Source organism: Oncorhynchus mykiss, chromosome 2 (genome assembly GCF_057628025.1).
Source record: "Oncorhynchus mykiss isolate SJ-2025 chromosome 2, ASM5762802v1, whole genome shotgun sequence".
NCBI classification, from domain to species: domain Eukaryota; kingdom Metazoa; phylum Chordata; class Actinopteri; order Salmoniformes; family Salmonidae; genus Oncorhynchus; species Oncorhynchus mykiss.
The window spans coordinates 68442938-68463438 of record NC_143023.1 but is presented as its reverse complement, the minus strand read 5'-3'; the positions used below and the strand labels follow the sequence as shown (position 1 = coordinate 68463438).

General features: G+C 49.6%; 1 protein-coding gene across 2 annotated transcripts in view; it reads right to left on the bottom strand.

Moving 5' to 3' along the window:
- Window positions 1-20501, bottom strand: part of LOC110501822 (zinc finger protein 423) — a 151465-nt gene that overhangs the window by 6839 nt on the left and 124125 nt on the right. For both annotated transcript variants that reach the window (XM_036954080.2, XM_090205863.1), the window contains 2 exons: window positions 8577-8708; window positions 6687-6802 (listed from right to left, as the gene is read on the bottom strand). In XM_036954080.2, the coding sequence (XP_036809975.1) occupies window positions 6687-6802; window positions 8577-8708 (248 nt within the window). The remainder of the gene's footprint in view (window positions 1-6686; window positions 6803-8576; window positions 8709-20501) is intronic.

Sequence of the window (20501 nt, the reverse complement as noted above, 5' to 3'; positions counted from 1 at the left end):
GTGACGTAATCCACATATTTGTGGTTGATCAAATCAGATCACAGTGTAACCACGTCTCTACACTGTGCCAGGAGAACCCACTCAGGGACAATACCCCGGCTCATACGTCACTGTCACAGCCATGACAGTTCCGCTCCTGTTTTGGCATGAGTGGAACGACACCGCCCCATACAGTGCTAGTCCTGTACAGCGACAACAGTTCTCAGTTAAACTGTCATGTCTGACTAGGTACGATGCTTTGCTCTGTGGAGGCGGACACACAAACAGGGACAGGTTCCAGGAGGAGAGCTCTCTCTCTCTCTCTCTCTCTCTCTCTCTCTCTCTCTCTCTCTCTCTCTCTCTCTCTCTCTCTCTCTCTCTCTCTCTCTCTCTCTCTCTCTCTCTCTCTCTCTCTCTCTCTCTCTCTCTCTCTCTCTCTCTCTCTCTCTCTCTCTCTCTCTCTCTCTCTCTCTCTCTCTCTCTCTCTCTCTCTCTCTCTCTCTCTCTCTCTCTCTCTCTCTCTCTCACTCACTCACTCACTCACTCACTCACTCACTCACTCACTCACTCACTCACTCACTCACTCACTCACTCACTCACTCACTCACTCACTCACTCACTCACTCACTCACTCTCTCTCTGAATACAAATCATGGAATGTAACAGACAGATAGAGAAGGGATGGAGGGTAAGGAGATAGAATAGTTGATTCAATCCCGATGGATCTCCCTCCTCTTTGTCCCAGCCTTTCTCTCCCCACTTCCACGCTGGCCCCTAAATTATTCAATTTCTACCAGACACCTCATCTCTCCGGGCACCAGGGCAGCCATGGTCTCCCTCTCTCTTTCTCCCTCTCTCCTCATATCACTTAAGTAGGGTTGTTTCATGAGGGGGAGGTTTGTGACAGAATCTCTATGGGGAATGTGTGTGTGGGTATTATACAGGGTGTCATTGGATCTTTAGTCAACAACCCTTATTCAAAGAGTCCCTTTCAGAGGCTTGTAGCAAATAATGCTTACACACACACACACACACACACACACACACACACACACACACACACACACACACACACACACACACACACACACACACACACACACACACACACGACAGGATGTGAATGTCTTGATTCCCTCAGAAGATTAGCTCACCCCATGTAGAGCGTTTTTCATTTGAATTCACCTCACTCAAATTTGTCTGAGTTTCTTTCGCAGTGCGGGAGTTCGGGAACAAAAACAAAACACACAGAAACAGGTAAACAACTTAAACATGTCCTGGGGCTGAGGATGTGAGGGACGACAGTATGTCCCTGTTCCATCTCCTCAGAGGTCTGCAGGTTGTTCCATGTTCTATGCAGAGGCTGTTCTCACCCCCCCCCCCCGTTAACCCTCTTTCCAAGCACAACTCAAAATCCCTGTTCTCACCCCACCCCCCCCCCTTTAACCCTCTTTCCAAGCACAACTCAAAATCCATGTTCTCACCTCCTTAAGTGTTGTTGCTGTAAAATTAACGGGATTATTGAGCTGAAAAATACAATACCATTGATACCGTGACCACAGCTTCACACCACTGCCTGATCACTAGACCAGTGTAGGCCATAGTGTTCTGCGGTGCAGCTCAGACAGACAGGTATGCCAAGCCAGACAGCTGTATCCTGTATGTGGTGCATGCAGTCCCTAGACTGCATCTCTCTGAGCTGGCCAATCAGCTTGCGGGAGGGAGCGGGGGGGGGGGGGGGGGGGGGGCAGTGGGGAAGTGAGGTCTGCAGAGAGCCCCCCTGGTCCCCATTCTAATAACATGGAGCGACACTCTGCACAGCGGGGCAGCTGGGACTCAACCAGACACCGCCACTGGGACACCTAGATCAAATCTTGCCTCCACACTGTGACACGCCATGGTGATCAAACTAAGGACTCCCCAGCCACCTACACACATATCCAAAAACACATCCTTAGTTCAGAGAGACACACTACAATATTGACACACTGTAGCATAGCTACGGCAGCGAGCATAGACAAGGACTATTAAAGAAAACACTACTTAGACTCCATAGCGCACGCAATCTAAAACAGACACATTTCCTAACGTGAACACACACGAGGCTAACAAAGACACTGCTCAGTGCACAACTTGTCCAATCAAACAAGGCAGACCGAGAGATCAGACACTGCATGTTAATCGTGTGCCTTCTCTGCTCTAAGACCCAAACACCAGCTCCTACCATTATAAGAGCATTGTGTGAGAATGCACTGCACTTAAATATTCAACACTTTCGGGATGTAGAGGGAGGAGGAATCAACAAACAAACAAGCCAGAGGACCCCCCTCCTTCCTTCCCCCCATCCCCTCCCATTCTAAACTGCTGACTGGAGTTAAATATTTACTAGTGCTAAAGGAAATAGTGTACACACATGCCAACAGAGGGGGTGTGCTGGCCTGGGTGGGGAGCGCCAGCGCCCCGCTGAGGGTTGAATTAACCAGCATAATGTAAAGCTCAGCCATGTGGTCAGCCAATGACAGCAGACCACAGAGGGGTGAGACGGGGAGGTGGAGGCTCTAAGGCACCTGGGGGAGACAAACAATAACCACAAAAAAGCCAAGTCTCTGAAGTTTACAGTAAAGGAATCCAGATCTGGCAGGCTGCGTATAGCAGTGCTGATCAGGGACAATAAGCATCACTTATTTACCGGCTTACGTCTGGACTATTTATGGGGCACTGGGGAGAGGCACAAAGGACTAGAGGAGAGAGGAGCTGAGAGGGGCTAAAATATGCATGGGGGCTGGTACATATGGGACTAGGATAGAGAGAAAGAAAGAGAGGGAGGCAAAAGCAAGAGAGTTCAGAAAATTAAGGGAGGTGGGATAGGTGGCCATGAGGGAGAGAGGATGATGCAGTGACGTGTCCCACCAAAGGCTTGTGGGAAGGCTGAAGGATTAAAGGAGGGTGGTCCTGGGTGGGCCCTCAGAGGGCTGGGGTAGGGAACCCCAAGCACAGCACAGCCCAGGCCAGCCATCCATTCAGACCTCATTAAACACAAACACCACAACAACCAGCCTCACCACTAACCTCCATGACCAGCCCACATCCCCCACTCAGACCACTCCATCTCCCCCACTTAGACCTGCTCCTCTTGGGGACAGGCAGAGCGGTGGGCTGGCGGGTAGGGGTGGTTAGTAGGAGTCAATGCTCAGATATGGAACAGGGCCAGGAAATGGAAGAAGGATTCACACTCATCAGAGGATGCTGCTGTGGCCATGTGAGTATGGTGTTCCTAGCTTGGTGATGGAGTGAGTGGTCCTACTTAAAGAAGCTCAGAGAGGAAAATGACTTATTATTGACGGTGTGACCCGGTCAGGAGGGGAGAGGTGTGGCCAGGATGGAAGGAAGGGAGGAAAATGGAGGAGTGTGGAAAGGTGGAGAGGCACAAGAGGGGGCCGTGCCACACTGTGCGATCGGCTGGTGTTTATCTCTCAGTCGCTCGGCCTCGGGGTGAGGCAGACAGTGACCGACAGGGTCCAGCACTCCTCCTGCTGCTAAATGGACTGACCGGCCATATGCCCACTGCCGCCGGCCCTACATCACTGTCACGGAAGGGTGGGTGGGGGGGGGGGTCTGGGCTGGGGCTTGAGGGCTCTGTGGACCGGTCAGGAGATTTAGGTCATAGCCCCAAAATGGAGCCATTGATATTATTTGGACATTAAGCTCACAGGAAGCTCACTCCCAGGGCTAGCATACACACAGACCCTCTCCTCTACCATCCACCCTAGTGGAGCGGGGAGGAGCCACATGAGGAAGAGTGGGAGGGAGGGTGTGTTAGTAGCAGGCGGCTGGGTGGGTCCATCCTCCAGCCTGTAGCTCATTTCTCAGGATGATGGATCCAGCCACGGGCAGGGCAGAATAACGCTGACCCCAGCTGCCCACTGGACCCACTCTTGAGTGAGTTATACAGAGCTGGGTCCTCCTCGATCTGTCTGGATCCTAACGACCCAACATGGCCAGAACCCTGCCAGGAGAGGGTGGGAGGAAGGAGAGGAGGGGACGGAGGGAGGGAAGGAAGGAAGTCAACCTGATGGAGGGGAGGGGTGGCTGGATCTGGACATTATTGTGTGTCAGTGTCTTCTGTGTCTAAAACAGAACGAGTTAGTATAAGTGTGGGTGTACTAATATATATTTAAGTATGTGGATGCGCAACGTGGACTCGGGTAGACATAGCAGAGTAAAAAGAAAATCCGGGACACTCAAATTAGTATCATATGTTACATTTGGTATGCAATCATTTGTGAACGTCCATCATCCATTTCAGATGATATGTTCTGAATTACAATTCGTACTACGGTATGTTACGAATTTGCAATATTTAAGATATGTTACGATGTGGCGAACATTAGCTAGGCCAGGGGAAGGGTTAGGAGTTAGGTTAAAGGGTAAAGTTTAGGGTTAGCTAAAAGGGTTAAGGGAAGGGTTAGCTAACATTAGCTAGGCCAGGGGAAGGGTTAGCTAACATTAGCTAGGCCAGGGGAAGGGTTAGCTAACATTAGCTAGGCCAGGGGAAGGGTTAGCTAACATTAGCTAGGCCAGGGGAAGGGTTAGCTAACATTAGCTAGGCCAGGGGAGGGGTTAGCTAACATTAGCTAGGCCAGGGGAGGGTTAGCTAACATTAGCTAGGCCAGGGGAAGGGTTAGCTAACATTAGCTAGGCCAGGGGAAGGGTTAGTTAACATTAGCTAGGCCAGGGGAAGGGTTAGTTAACATTAGCTAGGCCAGGGGAAGGGTTAGTTAACATTAGCTAGGCCAGGGGAAGGGTTAGTTAACATTAGCTAGGCCAGGGGAAGGGTTAGTTAACATTAGCTAGGCCAGAGGAAGGGTTAGTTAACATTAGCTAGGCCAGAGGAAGGGTTAGTTAACATTAGCTAGGCCAGGGGAAGGGTTAGTTAACATTAGCTAGGCCAGGGGATGGGTTAGTTAACATTAGCTAGGCCAGGGGAAAGGTTAGTTAACATTAGCTAGGCCAGGGGAAGGGTTAGCTAACATGCTAAGTAGTTAGAAAGTAGTAAGCTGCAAAGTTGCTAATTAGCTAAAATGCTAAAGCTGTTCGTGATGAGATTAAAACACGCAGCCTTTGGGTTTCTAGACGTTCACGTTATACGCCCACCTATTGACCCCAACCAACCACCCTCCTTTTGTTTTTGCCTTAAGCAACCATCTGTCTTATGTAACCATACCAATCGTAACATATCATACTTCATGGAGTGTCCTTGATTTTCGTTTACTGTGTTACATCTAGTCTATGAGACCAGGCTGGGCATCTAAATGATGGCCTCTCACTATTGTAATGGTTTCCTGGAAGTGTGTGTGTGTGTCAGGGGAGGTGTGTGTGTGTGTGTGTCAGGGGAGGTGTGTGTGTGTGCGTCAGGGGAGGTGTGTGTGTGTGCGTCAGGGGAGGTGTGTGTGTGCATCAGGGGAGGTGTGTGTGTGCATCAGGGGAGGTGTGTGTGTGCGTCAGGGGAGGTGTGCGTGTGCGTCAGGGGAGGTGTGCGTGTGCGTCAGGGGAGGTGTGCGTGTGCGTCAGGGGAGGTGTGCGTGTGCGTCAGGGGAGCTGTGTGTGCGTGCGTCAGGGTAGGCGTGTGTGCGTGCGTCAGGGGAGGGGTGTGTGTGCGTCAGGGGAGGGGTGTGTGTGTGTATGCGCATCAGGGGAGGTGTGTGTGTGCGCACACCAGAGGGCCTAGCCCAGCTTCTAGACAGAGATTGTACAGTATACTGTATCTCTGTCTAGCAGTATAACACTTGCAAGTTATTTGCCGACATGTGTCTGTGCCTGTTTGGCGATGCTTTCCCACTTCCCGAAGCTATACCCATAATCGGTAGATGGTTCCGATTGGGAGGTCGTCGTCTGCATGGCCGAGCGGTGCCCAGGAAAAAATGTAATCCAATTGTTAGATTCTACCACCCCCCAAATCAAAACCAAAACATGGATTCCATGTTGTGTTCTCACTTTGCGCACACACCAGTCTGTGTTTCACACCTGTTTGTCTAGCTAATCAGCCTTGCAATGTGCACCATGCTGCCCCAGAGGGGAAGTAGAGGAAACGTGTGTGTGCAAAGCGAGAACAAAACATTGCCATCCATATGAGCTGTAGATTTTGGGAGGGAGGGTAGCATCTAAACACTGGGTTTCATCGTTTTCTGATCAAACGGCAACGCTCCACCAGAACGTCGACCATTATGGATATAGCTCCGGACGCGGGACACATGCTACGCAGGTACAGTCATTTGACCATGAGTTATCATCTCGAATGAAGTCGCTATGGAATGCCCTTAGACCTTATCTCATTCATTCATTAAATGATTAATCAGAGGTCTAATATTGGGTTACAAAGAACCCAGCAGGAGAGCTGATTGATTAGCAGTGCACTGGGGTCTAATCATGCCCATAAGGAAGTTACACATTTTCTCTTCAAATCATTAATCAACCATTCCACAAAACATGTTCAGGTATACCCTGAGTCCAAGACTGCAATGGAATCCTGGTAATGAAGACCATTAACCACGGTAGACAAAAAATATTGATAACCTACTTACTCCATTAGGAGCAATTATTATTGAAGTCAGATCATATGATTTCAGATTATATTGGTTGAGTGGTGCCTGGCAGAAATGCTGCTGGGAGATGACATCAGTCTGTGTCTATATGTAGTTAGTACTGACCTGGAGCTCAGTCTGAAAGAAGAACTTCTGTGGACACTGGGAGCAGTCGTAGATCTTGTCCTCCTGACCGTGGACGGCAAAGATGTGCTGCTGCAGCTTATTGGCCTGGACAAAGACTGGGGGTGGGGAGAAGGAGAGGGCGTGTTAGATTATTGGTTTCGGATGAAAAAGACCAGTGACAGGGCAGAGCTATGCTAAACAGTGAGCTTACTGAATGAACTGGAGGAAAAGGAAAAGGAGGAATAGTGGGAATCTGTGGCTCTCCGTGCAAATACAGAGGTGAGGGAAAGACACTCATTGCACTAAAACAACAACTTCAACAGCGTAAATATAAATATAAAGAGAAAAGAGCGATGACAGGGAGGGATGGGGAGGCAGTCGGGTTTTTTTCTGTTTTGTTTCAGTAAACTTAAGTTTGCTGTGTGTGTGTGTGTGGAGAGTCTGAATTATTAACCCTCCCCAAAGGAGCAGCATCCCCTTACTTATTCATAACCCGCACAGGAATAGAGTTAAACTTTTAAAAAAGAGTGTTGTGTACCTGTGGGGGAAGGGAGTGAGGGTGGGGGGGGTGGGGGGGAGAACACAACCAAACAACTGTTGAGAGGGAGACGGGGGGGGGGGCTGCTTCATGGTCTGAGCTTCTGATGCAGACAGACTAACAGAAACCGACAGACAGACTAACAGAAACCGACAGACAGACTAACAGAAACCGACAGACAGACTAACAGAAACAGACAGACAGACATATAAGCAGGTAGACTCAGACTGACAGCGAGGGATTGGGATGTCCAATTGATAGAGAAACATACAAAAAAGCAGACAGACAGACAAACAGGAAGTAAGAGAACAGGCAGAAGACAATGGATAAAGACAGACAACATTTAGTCTCAGCTGCAGTCAGCCATGTCTGTGTCTCAGTGTCTATAATGATTTCTGACTCCCAGAGCGGAGCTAGTAGTCCAATGTGACTTTGAGGCTGCTGCCTGGAGAGGCATGGCTGCTTAACTCAGAGGACACGTACAGAGGGCCTTTAAAACAGCCGGACGGCCACAGAGGATTAGTTACCCTCCTCTTTCAACCTGCTCTTTATTCTCTGACCTCTCAGGGCCTTTCTGATCCGGGGCACATCAGACACAGGGGACCACGGCCAAGCCTGAAGAACCTTGAGCCGCTCTGCTTGGCCTGAAAGTCTTGGCTACACCTGGCCAGCCTGTGCCGGTTCCCTGTGATGGTCGCTGTGACTGAGTGGAGCTGACCATGTCACAGGGAGTCTGGCCTACTCAAGGGGGACATCACACCAGGTTGCACCATGGGAACATCGACTCTAACTTTCCCATCAGCACGACAGGACTGTTAAAGGACCTGAGTTCTCCATCTCAGAGGCACAGCATTGACCTCTGTGGAACATGTCTGCTTGGTCTACTTGGCTATTTGTCATAATATTTTCACCTTCTTGCACAATGGACTTAATTCCAATGTATGGAGTGAGTTTTTTCTATATTGGCTACTTACTACATGGACTACCATGTCTTTCCTGAGACAGGACTTCTCTCCAACCCAACTCTTTACCTCCCACTGAACTGATCATTAATACAGTTCAATTCAGTAGTGGAGGAGGAGGACGACATGTTACCACATGAGGGGTTATAGGGTGGAAGGTATGGAGAGAGGAATAAGGAGATGGAGAGGATTTATCTGGGTCAATGTATTAGCATCTCTGCTATTCAATGGGCGACAAAGTGCAGTGCAACTTTGTGTGAGGGCCTTCAGATCTAGTGGAACATGTGTTCATATCGTGTCTCTGTGTGTATGTTAATGTTGGTCAGACACTCAAGCACCTTGACTGCCCTCCACCTGGCCCCCCTCTGAGGCCCCACACCGACCCCTCACCTGTGAAGCAGACGGGACACTTGAAGGTGCCGCCCATGCCCTCGAAGCTGTGCTCGATCAGGTGACACAGGAGCTTGGCCGGAGAGTCAAACATCTGGTTACACAGCTTGCACTCGTGATTGATGCCTTCCTCTGTAAAATAAGAACACACCATACAACAAGGAGGGTCAGAAAGTGAAGGCGGGGATAAACATATTATACACACACATTATCGTCAAACACACACACTCTCACTCATACACAGACAAAAAAGGAAAAGTGTAAGCTCATGTACAGGTAAGTTTGTGTACTAAAGTATAGCAGTTGTATTCAATCATTGCCTCTCTCGTGCCTGTCTGCTCATGCTGCAGCACGTTGCACAGCTCCAACACATGCCTGTCCCTCTGCCTTGGTCACAATGTCCCTGTCACAGAGCCCAGAGAGGGATACCATGATCCTGCACTAACAGGTCCAGGTCTGAATCCGAAAGAGAGGGCTGTCCGTCCTTCCTTGCGTCTTTCCCTCCATCCTCTCCAGATCTGGCCTGTGTGACCGGCACACTCCCCACCCCTCCCCTCCCAGTGCCTCTTCTCTCCCGGCCGGTAATTGCCTGCCACCCCCAGTGGTCTGGGCTATGTGCCCTCCCCCTGCTCGCCGCTCTATTTTAAGCCTGCATGAATGCCATCAGCGGCCCCCTCCGCCGTGGGACAGATGAAAGGTGGGCGTTGGGTCCTGGCTGGGTGCCTACGCTCCCGCCTTATCGGCCGAGCGTCACACAGGACCGAGCCGCGCCCGCCCCCGCGCCATCATATTGCCTCCACTGCGCCCCAATCCTAGCCCCTCGCTGAGTCCCGAACCGTGGAAGACACCGCCGCCGGTCTCTGTCCCCCCTGATGGCAGCCTCCCCTGCTGTCCCACCATAGACAGCCCCCTCCCCCCCCCCATGCCCCGAGGTGCCCCGCTGCTCAGCAACAGGGGCACGCAGGGTTGATAAAGTCTTCAATCAAACATCGCTGACACCCCCATGACCCCCCCCCCCCATACCCAAACCACCTCCACTGATTCCAATCTCCTCTCTGTCTCAAAGGCCTCCACAAGGGTGACTTAATCCCTGTCTGAATGGCTAGGGGAAGGGCTGGGTGCGGACGGGGCTTAGGGGGATTGGCGAGGGCACTCCTTTGCTCTGCCCGTCCCCGCTGCTGCTTCCTCAAAGACATCACGTTTTGGTGGGATGCCTTTCGGTCCCAAACCACCCTGAGATGGAGGTTGATTACCATTAAAATATTAAATTGAGGCAAGATTGAAGCAGCAGATGACATTTCTCATGAACCCAGAGACGCAGAGAGAGATTCCCTCAGAACTGTCTTCGAGAGAAAACCCTAGAGCCACAACCACAATCAACAGCATCAACTGACCAATAGAATCCTCACCTACAAACAGCAACTAACCAATAGAATACTGACCTACAAACACCAACTGACCAATAGAATACTGATCTATAAACACCAACTGACCAATAGATCTAGCCTACAGGTCCAAAAGTGAAAACCAAGGTGAAATGGGGGTTATGTATGGGAGACATCAGGAGAATTGAAGGCAACTATGAGTAAAGAGAGAACAGAGCTCAGTACAGAGAGCAGGGGGATAATTGGGCTGTCTGACAAGGGCCGGGGGCGCAGAGTGAGGGGGCCCAAAGCGTTTTTGTGTGTGTGTCCTACAAAAGTAATGTATTTTCTATGACAAATACAGTGGTTTTGATCAGTGAGTGGGGAGTGTACTCTGTCTGTCCTCTCTTTCAGAGCGTGGAGGGAGGGCTGGTGAGCCGTGCACGGACAGGCACGAAGCAGACTGGGGCTGGGTTGGTTGGGCTGTGTGTGTGTGTGTGTGTGTGTGTGGGTGGGGGAGGGAGGGAGGGAACCATGGAGAGATGACAGGACCCTGAAACATCCTGATGACCCGCTTTGTGTCTGAGAGAGCATTTGATCCGCGAGACGGCCACACAGCTGCATGGCTGCTACCCCGGGAGGCCCACGCTGGAGCAGGATGGGAGGGAAGGAAAGCAGAGGTTTGGTGAAGGTGAGTCCTAAACTAGAACACAAAACCAAACTATATTCAACTTGCAGAAAGTGCATAACATATACAGTAATTACTAATTACTACTGTACTACACTGCTATACAAATCACTGATGCAGAATATCATACATACAATCCTTATTAGTGGTTGATCTCTTATCTTCTGCGACTATTAGACTAGTAGCACCAACCGGTTCAATTGATTAACCACAAGTAAGACGTTTCCAGACTTGACACGTTGGATGAGTGTAGGCATGTTTGGTAGTAGCAGCATATAGAGCAGTCATTAGTATGGCAGAAGGGAGAGGTTAAATAGCTACAGGACATTTCATCCTTCAAAAGGACCCACTTCAGCTATCTGCACCACAGATCAGACACGGAGAACAGGAAGAAAGAGTAGGAAAGAAAAGAAGGGGGGAAAACACACTGATCTGTTAAGAGGCTTGATCAGTATGCAGAGTGAAGAGAAGAAGAGAGAGTGTGTGAGGGCGAGATAGAGAGACCGGGAGAACATTTAACTCCGATTGAGAGGGGGAAAAAAAAACTTCCCCACCTCCTAAGGTATGCACCATCTTAATTGAGAAATGGCATGACGCCGCCACATATACGCAGAATTACTGATGAGGGCTTGCCAGGACACTAATGGGAAAGAGAGAGGGAGTGAGACAGAGGGAGAGCGAGAGAGAGACAGTGTGAGGCATGGAAAGGGGATGGGAGAGTGAGGAAGAGAGAGGGGAGAAGAAAGAGCGATACAGGGAAAGAAAGAAGGTAAAGGAATACAGACTGAGGTGGATAGAGAGATTGAGGGCCTTGCAGCAACGGAGAAAGGAAAGGTGTGAAGGAACAATATTTATGTATTATTCCTAAATTATTATTCCACCAACTGAACAGGATTCTTATCCTGCACAAACACTGCTACGGCATGGCGGCTGCCTCTGTTGCTGCTTAGCCAATGTGCTTCCAGCTAATTGACCAGAGGGAGCCAGGTGGCGCCCTGACTCACAGCCCTCCCCGGGGACAGTCCCGTCTACACAAGCCCCCCCCACAAGCTCACCTCCCCCTGTCGGCTCCTCTCCCCCACCCACCCACAACACCCTGCAGCGTGCACTGGCACACAAATGAGCTCCTTGGTTGGGAGCTGGGTCTCCCCAGGGCCCCGGCCCCACTCCCCTCGCCCTGCGGCCTAAAACCTGGCCTGGCGATTGATGGCAGGGACGGCAAGAGATACACCAGGGGAGAGCAGAGGGAGGGAGGGGGGCAGGAGGGCTGAGTGGTTGAGGGGGTGAGATGGAGGTGCTTGGCTCCTCTAGGGGGCTAGCTCAAGGTGTGTTGCCATGGAAACACAGAGGGAAAGGAGGGAGAAACGGAGGCATTTTGAGCTTGACCCATGGTGGTGGGGCGGCAATGTGGGCCAGAGTATACACACACACACACCTGCTGCAGAGCTGGAGGGGTCCCAAGAGCTCTCCACCTCTACTCTCCCTCTCAGACACACACAGAATGCTGCAATGCTGCGCTGATCCCTGGAGCTCCTAACACCCACACATAGACTCTCATGCGCCTTCACTCAATCTCTCTCTGACACAAACATCTTGTTTACACACAAACAAAATCTCTGTCTGCCAGTCCGTCCATCAGTCATCACTATTCACTACTCTACTATCACCAGTTTAGTGACTCTGCTAGTGACTATCCCTCTCTATTCTTCTCTTCATTCCTCTCCCTCTCTCCTGGCCACGGCTCTGGTTCACACGTTTCCTATTATCTGTAGTAAATATTTCCGGAGCGCACTCTCCGGCGGCCAAGCGTGATGGAGTCTCCGGCTCCAGATATTTTTGGCAGACGTGGACAGCATATGGAGCTGACCGGCTTGGAATCTCCTATCAGATTACATAACAGTAGGATGCTGGATCTCTCCACCCAGTAGAAACCAACCTTCATGCAAACAGACAAACTCTCCTTCCAAAGCACACTAGATAATCACAGCTCTCCCCCCCCCCCCCCCCCGACTCACTCTTATCATCTCCCCCTCCTCTCACCAACTCCCTCCATCAAAATAATTTTGAAAACTCTGCTATTCCTTGACACTAGGAGGTTCCTCAGAGGAGGAAGGGGAGGACCATACTCCTCAGTAAATTTCAGGAAAATGTAAATAGTGAAACATTAACTGTTTTGCAATGAAGGTCGACAGTAGCCACAACAGCACTGTGGGTACATTGACTTCAATACAAAATCTAGAAGCCTCATGGTTCTCACACCTTCCATAGAATTACACAGTAATTATGACAACTTCTGGAGGACATATTTCAACCAATCAGAGCTCTTGCAGCATGAACTAACGTTGTCCACCCAATCAAAGGATCAAATAATTAATCTAGTTCTGAAAGCCTAAACTGCAGCTAGTGAGTACTGCAGCGCATAAAATGTGGTGACTAGTTGACTCGGAGAGAAAAACAATTCAGTGGCTTGCAAAAGTATTCACCCCCCTTGGCATTTTTCCTATTTTGTTGCCTTACAACCTGGAATTAAAATAGATTTTTTGGGGGTTTGTATAATTTGATTTACACAACATGCCTACCACTTTGAAGACGCAAAATATTTTTTATTGTGAAACAAACAAGAAATATCACAAAAAATGTAAAAGTTGAGCGTGCATAACTATTCACACCCCCAAAGTCAATACTTTGTAGAGCCACCTTTTGCAGCAATTACAGCTGCATGTCTCTTGGGGTATGTCTCTATAAGCTTGGTACATCTAGCCACTGGGATTTTTGCCCATTCTTCAAGGCAAAACTGGTCCAGCTCCTTCAAGTAGGATGGGTTCCGCTGGTGTACAGCAATCTTTAAGTCGTACCACAGATTCTCAATTGGATTGAGGTCTGGGCTTTGACTAGGCCATTCCAAGACATTTAAATGTTTCCCCTTAAACAACTCAAGTGTTGCTTCAGCAGTATAATTAGGGTCATTGTCCTGCTGGAAGGTGATTCTCCGCCTCAGTCTCAAATCTCTGGAAGACTGAAACAGGTTTCCCTCAAGAATTTCCCTGTATTTAGCGCCATCCTTCATTTCTTCAATTCTAACCAGTTTTCCAGTCCCTGCTGAGGAAAAACATCCCCACAGCATGATGCCGCCACCACCATGCTTCACTGTGGGGATAGTGTTCTCGGGATGATGAAAGGTCTGGCGCAAACCCAACACATAGCATTTTCCTTGATGGCCAAAACGCTACATTTGAGTCTTTCTGACCTGAGTACCTTCTTCCATATGTTTGGAGAGTCTCCCACATACCTTTTGGCGAACCCCAAATCTGTTTGCTTATTTGTTTCTTTAAGCAATGGCTTTTTTTCTGGCCACTCTTCTGTAAAGCCCAGCTCTGTGGAGTATACAGCTTAAAGTGGTCCTATGGACAGACACTCCAATCTCCGCTGTGGAGCTTTGCAGCTCCTTCAGGGTTATATTTGGTCTCTTTGTTGCCTCTCTGATTAATGCCCTCCTGGCCTGGTCCGTAAGGTTTGGTGGGCGGCCCGCTCTTGTCAGGCCCTATTCTTTCCATTTTTTATAATGGATTTATTGGTGCTTCGTGGGATGTTCAAAGTTTCTGATATTTTTTTATAACCCAACCCTGATCTGTACTTCTCCACAACTTTGTCCCTGACCTGTTTGGAGAGCTCCTTGGTCTTCATGGTGCCACTTGCTTGGTGGTGCCCATTGCTTAGTGGTGTTGCAGACTCTGGGGCCTTTCAGAACAGGTGTGTATATATATACTGAGATCATGTGACACTTAAATAAAATCCACCTGTGTGCAACTAATTATGTGACTTCTGAAGGTAATTGATTGCACCAGATCTTATATAGGGGCTTCATAGCAAAAGGGGTGAATAGTTCTTTTTTTTTCACTTCACCAATTTGGACTCTTTTGTGTATGTCCATTACATGAAATTCAAATACAAATCAATTTAAATAACAAGTTGTAATGCAACAAAATAGGAAAACGCTAAGGGGGATTGTAACGGTTTTCTTCGTGAGAAGGAGAGTCGGACCAAAATGCAGCGTGTAGATTGCGATCCATGTTTTAATGAACAAACATAAAACACGAATCAATACAAACACTACAAAATAAAGAACGTGATGAACGTAACAAAAACCTAAACAGCCCTATCTGGTGAAAACACATAGACAGGAACAATCACCCACAAACACACAGTGAAACCCAGGCTACCTAAATATGGTTCCCAATCAGAGACAATGACGAACACCTGCCTCTGACTGAGAACCATATCAGGCTGAACATAGAAATAGACAAACAAGACATGAAACATAGAATGCCCACTCAGATCACACCCTGACCAATCAAAACATAGAAAATACAAAGTAAACTATGGTCAGGGCGTGACAGTACCCCCCCCCCCAAGGTGCGGACTCCGGCCGCAAAACCTGAACCTATAGGGGAGGGTCTGGGTGGGCATCTGTCCGCGGTGGCGGCTCTGGCGCTGGACGTGGACCCCACTCCATGACAGTTTTAATCCCCCTCCTAAACGTCCCTAAATAGGTTACCCACCACAATGATAACATGGGACAGAGGGACAGCTCGGGACAGAGGTAACTCGGGACAGATGGGTAGCTCAGCCCTGAGAGGAAGCTCAGCACTGAGAAGAAGCTCAGCACTGAGAAGAAGCTCAGGCAGGTGGTTGGATCCGGCAGATCCTGGCTGGCTGGCGGTTCTGGAAGATCCTGGCTGACTGGCGGATCCAGGAGAATCTGGACGACTGGCAGATCTGGGAGAATCTGGCCGACTGGCAGATCTGGAAGAGTCTGGTCGACTGGCAGATCTGGAAGAGTCTGGTCGACTGGCAGATCTGGAAGAGTCTGGTCGACTGGCAGATCTGGAAGAGTCTGGACGACTGGCAGATCTGGAAGAGTCTGGACGACTGGCAGATCTGGAAGAGTCTGGACGACTGGCAGATCTGGAAGAGTCTGGACGACTGGCAGATCTGGAAGAGTCTGGACGACTGGCAGATCTGGAAGAGTCTGGACGACTGGCAGATCTGGAAGAGTCTGGACGACGGGCAGATCTGGAAGAGTCTGGTCGACTGGCAGATCTGGAAGAGTCTGGTCGACTGGCAGATCTGGAAGAGTCTGGTCGACTGGCAGATCTGGAAGAGTCTGGACGACTGGCAGATCTGGAAGAGACTGGTCGACACAGACTGGCTGCTCTGGCTGCTCCATGCTGACTGACAGCTCTGGCTGCTCCATGCTGGCAGACTGCTCTGGCTGCTCCATGCTGGCAGACTGCTCTGGCTGCTCCATGATGACTGGTAGCTCTGGCTGCTCCATGCTGACTGGCTGCTCCATGCTGACTGGCAACTCTGGCTGCTCCATGCTGACTGGCTGCTCCATGCTGACTGGCAGCTCTGGCTGCTCCATGCTGACTGGCTGCTCTGGCTGCTCCATGCTGACTGGCTGCTCCATGCTGACTGGCTGCTCCATGCTGACTGGCTGCTCCATGCTGACTGGCGGCCCTGGCTGCTCCATGCTGACTGGCGGCCCTGGCTGCTCCATGCTGACTGGCGGCCCTGGCTGCTCCATGCTGACTGGCGGCCCTGGCTGCTCCATGCTAACTGGCAGCTCTGGCGGCTCCTTGCAGACTGGCAGCTCTGGCGGCTCCTTGCAGACTGGCAGCTTTGGCGGCATCCTGCAGACTGGCAGCTCTGGCGGCTCCTTGCAGACTGGCAGCTCCATGCAGACTGGCAGCTCCATGCAGACTGGCAGCTCCATGCAGACTGGCAGCTCCTTGCTAACTGGCAGCTCTAAGCTAACTGGCAGCTCTAAGCTAACTGGCAGCTCTATGCTAACTGGCAGCTCTATGCTAACTGGCAGCTCTATGCTAACTGGCAGCTCTATGCTAACTGGCAGTTCTGAACAGGCGGGAGACTCCGGCAGCGCTGTAGAGAAGGCAGGCTCTAACAGCGCTAAACAGGCGGGAGACTCCGACAGCGCTGAAGAGAAGGGAGGCTCTGGCAGCGCTGGACAGGCGAGGCGCACTGTAGGCCTGATGCGTGGTGCTGGCACTGGTGGTACTGGGCCGAGGACACGCACAGGAAGCCTGGTGCGGGGAGCTGCTACCGGAGGGCTGGGGTGTGGAGGTGGTACTGGAAAAACCGGACCGTGCAGGCGCACTGGAGCTCTTGAGCACCGAGCCTGCCCAACCTTACCTGGTTGAATGCTCACGGTCGCCCTGCCAGTGCGGCGAGGTGGAATAGCCCGCACTGGACTATGCAGGCGAACCGGAGAAACCGAGCGCAAGGCTGGTGCCATGTAAACCGGCCCAAGGAGACGCACTGGGGACCAGCTGCGTAGAGCCGGCTTCATGGCATTAGGCTCGACGCTCAATCTAGCCCGGCCGACACGCGGAGCTGGAATATACCGCACCGGGCTATGCACCCGCACTGGAGACACCGTGCGCACCACTGCATAACACGGTGCCTGTCCGGTCTCTCTAGCCCCCCGGTAAGCACAGGGAGTCTGCCCAGGTCTCCTACCTGGCGTAGCCATACTCCCTGTTAGCCCCCCCCCAAGAAATTTTTGGGGCTGCCTCTCGGGCTTCCTTGCCAGCCGTGTTCCCTCATATCGCCGGCTCCTCTCTCCGGCTGCCTCTGCTCTCCTAAGTGCCTCCACCTGTTCCCATGGGAGGCGATCTCTTCCAGCCAGTATCTCCTCCCAAGTGTAACAGCCCTTGCCATCCAAAACGTCCTCCCATGTCCATTCCTCTTTACGCTGCTGCTGCTGCCTGTTGACACGCTGCTTGGTCCGTTGGTGGTGGGTGATTCTGTAACGGTTTTCTTCGTGAGAAGGAGAGTCGGACCAAAATGCAGCGTGTAGATTGCGATCCATGTTTTAATGAACAAACATAAAACACGAATCAATACAAACACTACAAAATAAAGAACGTGATGAACGTAACAAAAACCTAAACAGCCCTATCTGGTGAAAACACATAGACAGGAACAATCACCCACAAACACACAGTGAAACCCAGGCTACCTAAATATGGTTCCCAATCAGAGACAATGACGAACACCTGCCTCTGACTGAGAACCATATCAGGCTGAACATAGAAATAGACAAACAAGACATGAAACATAGAATGCCCACTCAGATCACACCCTGACCAATCAAAACATAGAAAATACAAAGTAAACTATGGTCAGGGCGTGACAGGGATGTATACTTTGCAAGGCACTGTAGTTTAACCACTTTTAAATGGAGGAGCAAGAGAGAGAGCGATAGCTATATTTTGTATTTTTTTCCCACTTTCACTTAGCTAGCAAATGCAGCTAGCTAGGTTAGCCTACTGAAAACACCCGGCTCAAACAGAGGGATGCTATGTTAGCTACTGTAGCTGGCTATGACAACACAACACTGGAACTCTTCCAAGTCAATGTAAGCTTTTGGTTTATTAGTAAAACAGGGGCCCGCCGGTGTAACTGCTAAACTGCTTACGGACTGCACTGCATGATTGTAGCGGGTTTACTAATATGTTAATTCTATTAGCTATGTTGACTATGACATTACTTTAGCTAATATGGTGACAACGACTTAGGCTGTGTGTAACAGTTATGATATGAAGGTTTGGCATGGAAAGGTTGTTTCGGTTGGTTACAGACAGCTGATGTGTTGTTCACTGAAGTCCATAAGCAAAGGGAAAAGGTGAGAAGAGAAGAGCGGGTAGACACAAACAACTTGTTGCATTCCTTATCGTATGTGGCTATGAAAGTGAATGGTTTGTGTGTGATCAGGGGTGTATAAAAAAGAAGCAAACGGAACGAGACGAGGATAAACATTCCTGAATTAGTCCAATAGAAATGCTTGTTTGCAACTGTTGGACTAATGATTACACCTTAGATCAGCTAAATGCAGGCAAGAGTGTGCAAGGCGGTATTTAATGTGTCACTGTCTGTCACCTCAAATCTTTCTCTCAACCTGTGTGCACCTATGTTGTAAACATTCATTCATAGGCTAGGTTGTATCAACCTCATGATGGGTATAGGGAAAATTTGAGTATCATGTAGTAGTCTAAACCTATCAATGTTACAATGAACTGGGTGAATGGAATATGAATGACAGTCATCCAATATGTTGTAATAGAAATAAGGCCATGCTCATAAAAAAATGATCGTCCTCCCTCATCTTAAACGGCACCGACCACCACTGCTTGACACGCTTTTGGCGAGCTTGTGACCTAAAGACTGGTGTACTTGGGGAACAGTGGGAAAATGTCCACCATGATAGGTGCACAATGTCCGGGTGCCAAGGTTTTCCATTCTGATTGGGTCTGTTGACACACTGCAAGGTCAAATGGACCAAACTGCTCACTCTGAACTGCAGGACAGAAGCCATAGTACAACAGCCTCTGGGACTGGAATCCCTCATCTCAAAGACCCCCCCCCCCCGCATCTCTGACAAGGTCCTCAATAATCCTGCTAGTCCTATTCTACTGAACTACTAACCACTACTCTTTTTTTCCTCACACCAATTCCCCACCTCCAACCAATCACATCTCATCCCTCCTCCCCAACACCTGGGCTCCACCAATCAAGTTTAGGCAGTAGTCCCATGCCCCCTGCCCAGCAGCCCTGGCCGCCCGCTGTCCATCCAGGCCTCTCTCACTGGGAGAGCTGCTTCTCATTTCCCCCCCCACACACACAGATAAAGAGGCAACACACAGAGAGACAGGCAGGGACCCCCCAGCCAACGCCAGAGAAATGGGAAATAATCAACTAAATAAGCCTGGAAGTGCTGCGTGTCCTCGGCTTACACCTAGCAGCCTATATGGTGACAAGATGATTATGTTTGGGGTCTTGAGAACACGTCCAAAATAATCACAGCCACATGAAAGAAAAAAAACTGCAAATCAAAAAGTTAATTATATGTCAATTTAAATCTCAGGGTCGAAAAATATATATATATATTTTTAAATGTGCACAAGTCCAGTGAAATGCCTTTCTTGCATGATCCAAACCCAACAATCAATAATCTGTCAGAGCTAGGTTAAAGCGAGGGGGAAAATATGGAAATGATATTTTCAAATGTCAAACTTACACAATAACAACACCAGACAGCCCAGACGGATTGTTATGAGCGGGGAGTATAATGTATGCACAGATATTTGTGTTTTGAATGTTAATTGAATGCTCAGAAGTGCCCATGTGGGAATAGTTCTAATCAGTGCCCCAATAAAACTGCCATATGATAAGTCTTTATAAGTGCAAGTCACTCCCAGGGCCTCCATTTATTTCAAGTGGTGCTCTACATCTTCCCTCCTCTACCTCTTACTGACCCCATCCATATGTTTCCATATGCCTCTGTCTTTTAGCCCACATTATCAGCCCACAGCCTGTCCATAAAGGCTGCAGATAGACCACATTGATGAGACACTGACACACAGGCCCTACATAACACCTTAGTTATAATTAAAAGGTGCTATTTGGGAACCAAATATTTGGGAACCAAACTCTCTCCAGAATGTACAAAACATTAAGGACACCTGCTCTTTCCATGACAGACTGACCAGGTGAATCCAGGTGAAAGATATGATCCCTTTTTAATGTCACTTGTTAAATCCTCTTCAAACCAGTGTAGATGAGGGGGAGGAGACAGGTCAAAGAAGGATTGCTCAGCCTTGAGACATGGATGGTGTCCCGTACAGACGTGTATGTGTGCCATTCAGAGGGTGAACGGGCAAGACAAAATACTTAAGTGCCTTTGAATGGGGTATGGTTGTAGGTGCCAGGCGCACAGGTTTGAGTGTGTCAAGAACTGCAATGCTCCTGGGTCTTTCACGCTCAACAGTTTCCCATGTGCATGAAGAATGG